At 52.7% G+C, this 12,794-nt stretch overlaps 1 protein-coding gene across 1 annotated transcript in view; it reads left to right on the top strand.

Annotated features, from left to right (window-relative positions):
- The window catches only part of nsd3 (nuclear receptor binding SET domain protein 3), a 65,520-nt gene that overhangs the window by 50,384 nt on the left and 2,342 nt on the right, over positions 1-12,794 (top strand). The window contains exons 21-25 of the mRNA XM_084440010.1: positions 517-639; positions 775-891; positions 1,369-1,510; positions 1,606-1,712; positions 2,133-2,340. Coding sequence (XP_084296136.1) covers positions 517-639; positions 775-891; positions 1,369-1,510; positions 1,606-1,712; positions 2,133-2,340 — 697 coding nt within the window. The remainder of the gene's footprint in view (positions 1-516; positions 640-774; positions 892-1,368; positions 1,511-1,605; positions 1,713-2,132; positions 2,341-12,794) is intronic.

Here is a 12,794-nt window from a genome sequence, read left to right as displayed (position 1 = left end):
TAAGACTAGCTAACCAAATACAGTAGGCTGATTTTCATCCATACTGGGTGATGCTACAGGTTTAGAAATGTGTCCTTCTTAAATGCTTTTGGAGTGCACTGTATGTTTTGATTGATGTGATGTAATGAGCTCATGTAAAAAATCGATTAAAATCGTGAATCGTCCATAACACTGAAAAAAAATGGAGATATCGCCCAGCCTGGTATAGGCTAGTTCCTTGTCAAAAAATGTGTGGATTTCAATGTGATCACTGCTGCATGTTGGGGGCGGAGCTTGTAGGGAGTCCTGTCTGGAGTGGTCAGGTTCATGTCTGCGTGTTGGGGGCAGAGCTTGTAAGGACCGTCTGGTCATGGTTCATGTCTGTTGCTCTGGTCGTGTGTGGACGAGACTGAACACACACTATAATATAAATGAGGTTAATGACCTCATTGTGACCGTCTTGTGTGTGTACATGTGTGTGCGTGTGTGCGTGTGCGTGCGCGTGTGTGCACGTGTGTGTGTGTGTGCGTGCTGTAGGTGTGTCCTGCAGGGGACAGGTGTGAGAACCAGTGCTTCTCCAAGTGCGTCTACTCTGAGACCGAGGTGTTCAAGACGGAGGGGCGTGGCTGGGGCCTGCGGACCAATCAGGCACTGAGGAAGGTGAGCGTTTCGGCCCAGTCCCATTTCATCCCCTGTGACCTCTCTGAGAGGGCTCATCCACTGGACCGGCCTGGTTCCATTTCTCTGATGTCTGCACAGTTTGGTTCAGGGTGCATTTTGTTTTCTCCTCTACAGGGAGATTTTGTGATGGAGTACGTGGGGGAGGTGATAGATTCGGAGGAGTGCCAGCAGCGAATCAAACGTGCCCATGAGAAAGGCGTGTCCAATTTCTACATGCTCACCCTCACTAAGGTAACGCAACCCCTGGTCAGTTATTCAGCCCTGGTCAGTTATTCAGCCCTGGTCAGTTCAGCTCTGGTCAGTTATTCAGCCCTGGTCAGTTATTCAGCCCTGGTTAGTTATTCAGCCCTGGTCAGTTATTCAGCCCTGGTCAGTTCAGCTCTGGTCAGTTATTCAGCCCTGGTCAGTTGTTCAGTCATGGTCAGTTATTCAGCCCTGGTCAGTTCAGCTCTGGTCAGTTATTCAGCCCTGGTCAGTTATTCAGGCCTGGTCAGTTATTCAGCCCTGGTCAGTTCAGTCCTGGTCAGTTCTGCTCTGGTCAGTTATTCAGCCCTGGTCAGTTATTCAGCCCTGGTCAGTTCAGCTCTGGACCTGGTCCAGTTATTCAGTCTGCCTTCCTTTTTTCTAGAATTATATTTTACAGTTTTTTGAAAAACCAAAATGAAATTGTGTGTGTGCGTGTGTGCGTGCGTGTGCATGTGTGTGTAGGACCGTGTGATAGACGCAGGGCCGAAGGGGAACTCGTCTCGGTTCATGAACCACAGCTGCAGCCCCAACTGTGAGACCCAGAAGTGGATGGTCAACGGAGAGGTCCGGATAGGACTCTTCACCCTCTGTGACCTCGAGGCTGGTGAGGACACACACACACACACACACACACACATGCTGTAGCACTCCAACTCCCCCCACATACGCGTGTGATCTGAGACCCCCCCCCCTCCCCAGGGTCAGAGCTGACGTTCAACTACAACCTGGACTGCGTGGGGAACTGGAGGACCTCCTGTCACTGCGGGGCTCACAACTGCTCCGGCTTCCTGGGGGTGCGGCCTACGGTGAGGAGGCACACACACACTCCCGCACTCACACACACACACACACACTCACACACTCACTCTCATACAGTCTCACACACTCCCACGCTTCTTCTTCGTCGTGTGGGTTCGTTGTTGCGTCCTCTCCCCCCAGGCTCAGGTCAAGGGGCTATCCTTTTCCCCCCCCCGAGCCTGGGTGAGGGGTCCCCCGGGCTATATATCCAGGCACACCTCCAGGAGCCATGTCACCGTTTCATCATCCACAAACATCAGGCAATGCATTCCATTGGGTGTCCGATATATCTGACAGTCCTGGTGATGGTGGTGATATTGATGATATTTCTGTCTTGATGTGCGTGTGTGTGCGTGTGTGTTCGTGTGTGTGTGCGTGCGTGCGTGTGTGTGCGTGTGTGTGTGCGTGTGCGTGCGCGTGTGTGTCAGAGCGCTGTGGTGATGGAGAAGGAAGAGAAGGCGAGGAACGCCAAGCTGAAGCCCAGGAAGAGGAAGCTTCGTCCGGAGGGCAAACAGGCGACGCACGAGTTCACCTGCTTCCACTGCGGGGAGGGAGGGGAGCTGGTCATGTGTGACAGGAAGGACTGTCCCAAAGCCTACCACCTGCTCTGCCTCAACCTCACCAAGCCCCCCTACGGTAAGACACCCTTACCACCTGCTCTGCCTCAACCTCACCAAGCCCCCCTACAGTAAGACACACTTACAGATGTGAGAACATAAGAATGTAACTTGACCCGCGGTATTCTAACAGGCGCTTTACGGCATTCCGCACCACCGCTCGCACGCCCACAGTAATACTACTCATTGACCCATTGCTGTAGCTCATCTCGCACATTAGATGAGCCTACCTTGTTCTCAAACTCCTTGTTCTCTGTCTGGTTGCAATTTAATTATTACGAACAAAGCCTATCTATCTATAGTTTCTATCTCTGTAACTGTCGCCGGGTCTTTATCTGTTAACTCATGTGTCGGGACAAGTAGAAGTTTAATACAGTAGGCTAACTGAGTGTTTTCATATGGAACATGGCATCAGGACGAGTAAGATGGCTAACGGAGCTGACCAGAGATGTGTTTGAAATGGTTCACTCACTCCCTATTCCCTATGTAGTGCTACTCATAGTGAACTACATAGGGAATGATTTAACAGTTTTGGGACACTACATGGAATGTCATTGCGTAGGATATTCATGACGCAAACAAGCAGACGCGCCGATCACTGATGGCAGCAGGTTGAAATACCAGGTAGTATTCAGGTTCCATGTTTAGTTGAATGATAAATCCCATATAAATGGTTGGAATTCTAATGATGTGCAAGTGGGATTTTGTCAACTTTAGTGCTGTCTGCTAATAGCAGGCTGTGAAGCTGCACGATAAGACCGTGATAGCAAGTTAGCTCACGACAGCAGCTTCCATAATATTAACGGTAGCTGTCGGTGGCTAAAAAGCAGATATCTAACTTTACAACGATGATTCCTGTAGCTATTTTGATTTTGATGCTATTAGTTCAACTTCTGTTTCTCGGGCAGGAACGGAGACGAGCTCGCATTAGCAGCAAAGCAGCTACAGGAATGATCTTAACATTAGCTAACTGCTTCAGCCCCATGATAGCTACCGTCTTCTTCACTTCTCCTACGGTAAAACATGACACCGTTGTATTGTGGTATTGTGGAGTGCTTAGGCAGAAGCAGGAAGAGAAACCCGTCATGGGACCTTAAATCAGAAAAAATATGGAATGGTAGTGAACGGCGTGAGAAGCTATTGTAAGCTAGACTGCAACGTAAACAACCACCATTCACGTAACACGGGACAGACGTCAGGGGTCAGCTAGCTAGCTAACTACTGTACCAGTTAGCTAACAACTATGTGAACTCAAACTCCTTGTTCTCTGTCTGGTTGTAATTTTAATTATTACGAACAAAGCCTATCTATCTATAGTAGGCCTATCTATCTCTGTAACTATCGTCGGGTCTGTATCTGTTAACTCGTATAACAAGGTATCGGGACAAGTAGAGGTTTAATACAGTAGGCTAACTAGCTAGCAGAGTGTTCTCATGAAACATGGCATCAGGACGAGTAAGCTAGCTAACGGGGCTGACTAGAGATGTGTTTGAAATGGTTCACTCACTCCCTATTCCCCAAGTAGTGTTACCCATAGTGAACTACATAGGGAATAATTGCTTCGGATATTCATGGAATGTACACACCAGTTAGCTAGCAACTACGTGGACACAGGCTGATCTACTATACGGAATTGGACCGAGGAGTGTTCTCATATGGAACTAGGCTAACACAGTTGTTTCAATACCAGCAGTAAAGTTTGTGGTTTAATTTTTGTCCTTCGCTTGGCTATTCTTGTTGGGGTGAATTGACCAGCTGTTTCAAATCGCCGGACGAGATGCCCGCTTCTATGACTGGATCTACACAGCAAACAAGCATAACAGTGCGTCATGAAGACCGACGACTTGCTACATTAGGCTACCTCCTGGAATACCCCACTTAAGGTCTTTCATATTGAAATTCTCTTGATGGTCTGGGGAGTTGCGATACGTGTTAAGGGAGTGCATCAGTCGTGATCCTTGACAGTAGGCTACCAGCCTGCGCTGCGCTCAGCACAAAGTTGGATGAATGGATGGACTTATTGGAATCCTGGAAAATGTTGATTGCGCTCTAAAATCATGAAAGCATAAATGTAAAAATGCAGCAACAGAAGTAGTCTAGATGAGATGGTGGTTTAAATGAATGGCAACACGTAGGAAAGCATCAATTGAGACTGGTGATAATGCTGATCATCTACAGTAGGGCCTACCTCTGGCTGAGTTCATGGTTACAACCAGTCATCTCTTACACATGGGCCTATACAACACTTGCACAATACTTTGGACGTTAAATCCATCCATCTATCAATCAAACTAGCGAATTCAATCCAACGCCTGTGGAATGGCCGGTCATGGCAAAGCACCCGCTAACGTAGGCTACCCCCCTCCCCACGATCCAGGGCTAGGAAACCGGTCCATCCAGTTTATTTGAATATAAAAGAATTTGTAGGGGGGGGGGGGGGGGTTACAATAGTCTAGTCCAGGTTCGCTGGCGAGTTATGTTATGTTATTTTTATTTATAATGCGCCCCCCAACCAACTGTTACATCAGCCCGGGGCGCAGCCCGGGTACAAAGAGAGACAAACAAAAAAACAGGACTGCAGAGACACCAAATGAAACTACATTTAAGACACAAGACAAGGACATAAATTATAGATCGTCTGTGACAAAGAGGTGAGTTTTAAGCTGTGCTCTAAAAGAGTCCAGGGTGGTGGCGGACTTGATGTTCAGAGGAAGCTTGTTCCATAGCCCAGGTGCCATCACTGAGAATGCACGGTCTCCCTTTGTCACAAGTTTTGACCGTGGGACCTTCAGGGTCATCTGGTTGTCAGATCTGAGCAGGCGACCAGGCCTGAAGCTGGTAGGTTGGTCCAGGAGATCTTTGATGTAAGCTGGGGCGAGACCATTGAGGCTTTGAAAACATACGTGAGGATCTTGAATTTCACTCTGCGCTTCACTGGGAGCCAGTGAAGGGAGGAGAGGACAGGAGAAATGTGTTCCCTCATCTTAGTGCCTGTCACCAGCCTGGCAGCAGCATTTTGGACTAGCTGCATGCTGTGGATGGTCTTGTCGGTGACCCCAGCATAGAGGGCATTACAATAGTCCAGTCTGGAGAAGATGAGCATTAGTACGACCCTCCGTAGGTCGCTGGAGGAGAGGTAGGACTTGATTTTGGATACTGTGCGCCGTTGGAAAAAACAGGATTGCACCACAGATCTCACTTGCTTGTCAAACTTGAGGTCTGTGTCAAATATGACCCCAAGGTTTCTGACGTGGGATTTTTCAAGATCATTTAAATTAAAGAATGTGAAATTTAATGATGCTTCATTCGTAGACTATAGGAGAAAAACACTGAGCCCAGCCTGATAAATCTACTCAAAGACGCCACCTGGCGGTGGTGCATCACTAAAACGAAATAACACCCGTCTGAAATCCCACGAGATTTCCAACGGGATTTCCCTGCCAAATACCGCGAAGGTGAAATGCTGCAGCATGTGACATTTCTAACTTCACACAACTGTACCACCTGCTCTGCCTCAACCTCACCAAGCCCCCCTACGGTAAGACACACTTACCACCTTCTCTGCCTCAACCTCACCAAGCCCCCCTACGGTAAGACACACTTACCACCTGCTCTGTCTCAACCTCACCAAGCCCCCCTACGGTAAGACACACTAGCCGGTTTCATACTTTCAGCACTTTCCTGGCAGGAATCTCGCATCTTCACGTCACGGCGTTCTGTTTAAAAAGCACCGTCACGGAATGGGGGAATATTCTGTCCAGCTCTGCATGCCTGCAACAGAGGTGGTAATACTGCAGAACGTATGAATGGGACAGCCAGCGTTGAGGCATGGTGGCGTGGCCTTTTCATGATTGGCTAATGAGAGGAGAGTTGGGAGGAACCAGTGCAGCGCGGCAACTGTGCCACCTACAGCTGAATGCAATTAATTAATTTAATGAATCTTCATGCGTTAATGTTTGCATAATGAATTAGTCTAATTAGCGCGTTAAATTGACAGATCTAATTATGATGCTATATAAAATCACACTTTATGATGCTATTAGGGCTGTCAATTTAACATGATCATTACATTAATTATGTAAACATTAACGCATTAACGCATTAAATTAACGCAAATTAATCGCATTCATCGATTTCGCCCAGTTTACTGGGCAAAGTTTACCTTAAAAAAAAAAACTCCCAGATGGGACAGTTAAGTCGTTTGCATACCATCGAAGCAGTTTTAGCTTATTAACTTGTCATCTCAATGCTGAACATGTTAACAGCTGTCAGCCCCAGTAGCAAAGGCCTGAACTACTTTACACAGAGATATATCCATGAGATTTGGATTTCAGACAGCAGGTGACAACATAGGAGTTGATGCTAGGTGTGTACTATATGTGGAAGGTACAAACGCTTCACAAACTCCAGATTGAAATTCATCAGGACAAAACCGTGGTCTTACTGTACATGTAAAGCAGGGTGAGTAGGTTAGTGGCATCCATTCTTAGACATTAAGCCTGTGAGAATGATTTGTTAACTACAGTACTAGCTACGGGCTAATTAGCTACTGTACATCAAGCACCTAACGTTACTAGCTTTGTAGCGTTTTGTGTTGGCGCTGCTGTAAACTGATGTGTGGAAGGAGGTGTGGAGTATCGTGCAGGTGTCATATTATGCTAATTTTCAACAATTTAATTAAAAGTCTTTGGGGTCCCCAAAACATGTAGTTGAGTATTTTTGCTGAAAATACCACTCACAATAACCGTTCTAGCAAGCCTCTATACCCCTCCGTTGACCACGAGATCAGATTGAGCGGATTGAGCGTTTTTTTTTCATATGCAAATGAGCTCAGCTAAGAGCGGCAGGCTAGAGAACGAGGGCTGTTGACGGCGCTATGCTACCTCAAATATAGCTGGCTAGCCTGGACCATCCACACTCGATGCCACTGTGACAAATTTCATTGTCCTCTCTCCCTGACTAAACGATAGCTTTAGTGCCCATGTTATCTCCACGGTTGCATCGGGCAAAAAATGGCTAGCACACACTGCCAGTGTTTTGCCAATTTCAGCGGAAAGTTGCCGTCAAAAATAAAATGTATCCACTTGGCTCTGCTGTCCTTTGAGCTTGGGAGATGATCTGTGCTGCTTAGTACATCCAAGAACAGAGTATTCTCCGTGCGAAGACATTATGCTAGCTAGCGGGGTCCCTGAACGTGACGTAGAGTGACACGGGAGATTTGAATGGCTTGCAGGGACTGACTTGTTTTCATTTCGGCTGACCACAACAAAATGATTGGGTTGTTTCACTTCATACTTTGTGTGTTAGTAGGCCCATTAGAGACTCAAATATACATGCAAAAACAATGAAAATGTTTGTTCTATTTCATAATGTTTGTTTCGGTGTCTCACTATGGGGAGGCACGCCCCGCTGCAACCTCAGAAGCTCTATCATTCCGCCAATCCTGATTGGCCGGTGGAAGAATCCATCCGCGCCAGGGGGGGTAGACCCACCTGCCTATATAGGCTGGCGCCGGAGGGAACACCTTCATTCAAACACCTCTTCTCACTCGGAGTAGCTTCTCGCGTCCACGCTAGCTATCGGCTTCTGTCGCCGGGCGCTAGTTAGTTTTCGTTGGACCTTCCGCTACGCTGGTCTTCGAGACCGGAGGTTTACCTGGATTCCCTCAGCCCCACCACGGCTAGGCAGTCTTCGACGCCCCTCCACGGCGATCGGCAGTCGAGCATTTAGCCCTCCGGTTAAATCTCTCGGCTTCGCGGCTAGCTAGCACACCAGCTAGCTGGTTTTGTCGCGGTTCGTCACGTCCCCACGGTGGTCGACCGTTGGAGTTAGCTCTCCGGCTAATTCCTCGGCTCGTGGCTAGCTAGCACGCCAGCTACTGGGCCGGAGCCCCACCACGGCTATTCGTCCGACCGGGTGTCCGACCTCGGTCACTAGTGGCGAGCGAGCACACCAGCTAGCTAGCCCATCCACCTAGCTGCACTGGCTAGCTGGCTGCCTCAAATCTCTGCTTGCTCGCCGGCTCGCGAAGGATGGAGGCCAAAGTTCCTCACGCCAGAGGTTCTCAAGACTCGGAGGGAGCCCCGCACCTGCGGGTGTGGGAACAAGATCTCGAGCAAGGATCCACACCAGGTCTGCTCAGGCTGCCTGGGGCTGGAACATGGCTCTCGACGCTCCCGGCTCGAGTCAACACTGCGCTGTTTTCACGGTCAAGGGTCTCCGCAGACGGCTGGCTCGCCAGGCTAGCCTGTCTGAATGCGACCCTCTCCGTCGTCCGGGACGTCGAAGAGGAGGACGGAGAGGTGGTCGTTACAGTGGGGTTGCCGCGGGCTATTGCCAGCTGGGGCTCCCAGCTCGACATGGTCGCGGCTCCCGCTTCTGAGGAAGACGTCCTGGAGGACTGTGGGGACGATTATGAGGACCACCCCTCGGATGTCCTCATCTCAGAGGATGACGAGGAGGAGGACGTTTTCTCCCCTCAGGCCCAGGCTGCGCTGCCCGGGGCCCTCGACAGCACCCGGGATGGAGATGAGTGCAGCACACCAGCTTCTCCCCTCCCCAGTTCTGACATGTTTGACATGTGCAAACGCGCGGCTGATCGACTGGACATCCCGTGGCCGACTGCCGTAGCCGAGACGACCAGGTCCCGCTACGAGGGGAAGAAATTGCTCTCGGCTAGGGGTACGTCGAAGCGACTTCTCCCTGTCTTCCCGGAGCTGCTGGATGAGATGGCGCGCTCCTGGAGGGACCGTCAGCAGCAGGAGCCCGGTTCCCGGTGCCTCATCCCTCGACTGCGAGGGTATGGAGAGCCTGGATCTGCTCCGCATGCCTCCAATGGAGCCGCTCGTCTCAGCCCACCTACACCCGCGGCTGTCGGCGGTCTCCTCCCGGAGCCCCTCCTTGCCATCTAAGTCGGACCGTTTCCAGTCAGCCTTGACTGAGAAGGCCTACAAGGCGGTAGCTCTCTCGGCCAGGGCCCTGAACGTCCTCTCCCTGCTCACCGCCTACCAGGCAGAGTTGTGTGAGGACTTCGCACACAGGCAGCACCCGTCCGCCTGGGAGGAGATCCCGGTCATCACTGACCTGTGTCTCCGCATCCAACACTGCGCGGTTCAGGCCACGGGGAGAGCAATGGGGACCCTGGTCCTGCAGGAACGGGCGCGGTGGCTCAACCTCGCCAACCTGTCGGACAGGGAGAAGGACGACGTGTTGGACATGCCCATCGTCCCAGAGGGTGTTTTCGGCTCTGCGCTTGCCTCCATGCAGCGACGGTGCGAGGCCAAGAAGAGGGATGACGAAGCCCTCCAGCTCTGCCTCCCCCGGAAACCCCCGGCTCCTTCCCCACCTGTGAAGAGGAAATCTTTTGCACAGGCGGATCCTATGGCTGCTCAGTTCAAGATTCCGAAGCAGCCACAGCCCCAGCGCGCCCCGCCTCCCCGGCCCGGACAGGGGGCTAGAGCCGGTTGGCGCGGCAATTTAACATTATCATTACATTAATTATGTAAACATTAACACATTAAATTAACGCGGCACCGCCCGCACGCGCCGTCGACCCCGAGGCCCGAAAGAAGAAGCGGGCGGCATGACCCCCCGTCCTTCTCTGTCAGTGACCCGGCTGGTTGTTCCCCATTCCCTATCGTCACTGTTTTGGCAGCCGAGCGTGCACCCAGGGTCCCTCCACGTTCTGGAGCGGACCGGGAGAGAGAGGACATTTGTTCACGGGAGGTCTGGCGTGCACGCCCCTCCCTATGTCCACAAGCACGCACACACACAAGTTTTTGCACAGAAAATAAAATGTGTCCCGCTGTCGCAACCAGGCCTGTGGCCGAGGGCGCAGCAACTAAAAAATGCCAAATTAATGCCCAACTTGCTCATGAGCAGTGTGGTAGCAATACCCGCTGTCCCTCCCCGGCGGGTCTCTGCCGGGGCGGGGGAGAGCACAACGCTGCGCTCCGCTTTACGGGCTCGCGCATGCGCAGTGCTGCCCGGGTGCGATAGCGCGACTCCGCCACTGGAGGTCGCCAGAGCACCGCGGTTGGGGCCTCTCGCGTTGGGAGAGGGTTTGCAGTCCCAGCTGTGTCGCAGACAAGTGCAGTGGGCTGGACTGCCGGCGTCTCCTTGGGTGTTGCGGACGATTTCGAGGGGTTACAGGCTTCAGTTCGCTGTCGCCCCCCCCCCCCCTCAGTTCACAGGCATAATACATTCCCATGCTGCGGGAGATTCAGCTCGCGTTTTACAGGGAGAAATTGTCTCGCTGTTAAACAAGGGAGCTGTGGGTGTCGTACCCCCCGAACAGAGTCGGAGCGGTTTTTACTCCAGATATTTCCTGGTCCCCAAACGGGGTGGGAAAGGAATTCGCCCTATTCTGGACTTGAGAGTTTTGAACAAATATCTCAGGAAATACAGGTTCAGGATGTTCACACATGCCTCCCTGTTGCGTCTGGTGTGTCAGAACAATTGGTTTACTTCCATCGATCTGAAGGATGCATATTTCCACATCCCCATTTATCCCCTCCACAGAAAGTACCTCAGGTTTGCTTTCAGGGGGGTCTGTTACGAGTACCGCATGCTCCCATGAGCCCGAGGGTGTTCGTGAAGTGCACGGAGGCGGCGGTCACCCCGCTCAGGCGGCAGGGCATCCGATTGGCTACTTGTCTGGACAATTGGCTGCTGCTGGCGCGAGCGCACACGCGAATTCTCGTGCGTCACCTACTCAATTTGGGTTTTGTGATAAACGAGGAGAAGAGCATGCTGTCCCCGATGCAGAGCATCGTCTTCCTGGGGCTGTCTCTGGACTCAGTGAGTTTTACCGCGCGCCTCTCAGAGGACCGGGTAAAGGCTTTCAGAGGATGCCTGGCGCTGTTTCGCCCGGGCGGGTCCGTTCAGTTCAGGCTTTGTCTTCGGCTTCTCGGCCATCCTCGTGGTCCGGCTTGGCCGCCTGCAAATGAAGGAGTTCCAGCTTTGGGTGGCCTCATGCGCGCTGGACCCCGTGCGTCATGGCGCACGGCGGGAGTTGGTGACGCCGATTTGTATGCAGGCGCTGCACCACTGGCGGGCCCCGTCTTTCCTGACACAGGGCGTGCCCATGGGCTCTGTGTTGTCCAGGAAGGTGGTCACTACGGACGCCAGCCTGACGGGCTGGGGCGGGATACACGAGGGCCAGTCTGTAAGTGGCCGCTGGAGCCCGGGTCTCCTGCTGCCTCACATACATTTTCTGGAGCTCTCAGCGGTGTTCCTCTCCCTGAGGCATTTCCTCCCGTCTCTCGTGGGTCATCATGTCCTGGTCAGGACAGACAACACGACGACAATGGCGTATATCAATCGCCAAGGGGGGTTGCGCTCCCGTCAGTTGCACATGCTGGCACGCAGACTCATCCTCTGGAGTTGTGGGCGTCTTCTCTCACTGAGGGCGACGCACGTCCCGGGGGTCCTGAACGCGGGTGCGGACCTCTTGTCCCGGGACTCACCGGTGTACGGGGAGTGGGCTCTGCACCCGGAGGTGGTGGAACAGATCTGGGCGCGCTACCGGCGGGCCGGGGTGGATCTGTTCGCTTCGGAGGACAACGCGTGGTGTGCGCTGTTTTACTCCCTGCGCAGCATGAGCGCTCCCCTGGGCGTCAGCGCTTTAGCGCACACCTGGCCGTGCGGACTTCTTTAAGCGTTTCCTCCCCTGGCCCTGATACCCCCTACCCTGTCCAGGGTGAGGGACCACGGCCACACCCTGCTATTGGTTGCTCCGTATTGGCCTGCTATGCACTGGCTGGCGGAGGTGTACAGGATGCCTCGCGCTCAACCGTGGCGGCTCCCGCTGCGCAGGGAGGATGGTTTTCCACCCGCACCAGAGCGCCTGGAACTGTGGGTTTGGCCCCTGAGTGGCTCAATGTGTCGGCTGTGGGGCTCCCACAGGACTTGATAGCCACTGTTCAGGGTGCTCGTGCTTCCTCCACTAGGTCTTTGTATGACTGTAAGTGGAGGGTGTTCGAGGAGTGGTGCCGCGGTGCGGGCCATGTTCCTTTTCAGTGCCCGGTGGGTGCAATTTTGTCATTCTTGCAGGGCCTGATTGACAAAAGACGGGCCTTCTCCACGGTTAAGGTGTACTTGGCGGCTATTGCCGCTTGCCACATGGGGTTTGGCAAGTGGACGGTGAGCCAGCATCCGCTGGTCTGCCGTTTCATGAGGGGCGCGCGCAGGCTCCTCCCCGTCTCCAGACCCTTGGTGCCGCCTTGGGATCTGGCTGTGGTTCTGGAGGGGCTTAAGGGCCCCCCGTTTGAGCCACTGGGGGGAGCGGATTTGAGGCACGTCTCTCTTAAGACTGTGCTGTTGCTGGCCCTGGCCTCAGCAAGGCTAAGCTGGTCGGTGATATCCATGTGCTTTCGATACACCCGTCGTGCACCAAGTTCTTCCCGGGGGATGCCCGGGTGATTCTGAGGCCCAACCCGGCCTTTGTGCCTAAGGTGGTGGGTTCCTTTTCCC

This window comes from Borostomias antarcticus, assembly GCF_949987555.1.
Source record: "Borostomias antarcticus genome assembly, chromosome: 6".
NCBI lineage: Eukaryota > Metazoa > Chordata > Actinopteri > Stomiiformes > Stomiidae > Borostomias > Borostomias antarcticus.
Note: the sequence above shows the minus strand (reverse complement) of the source record. Positions and strands in the feature narration are given on the sequence as shown.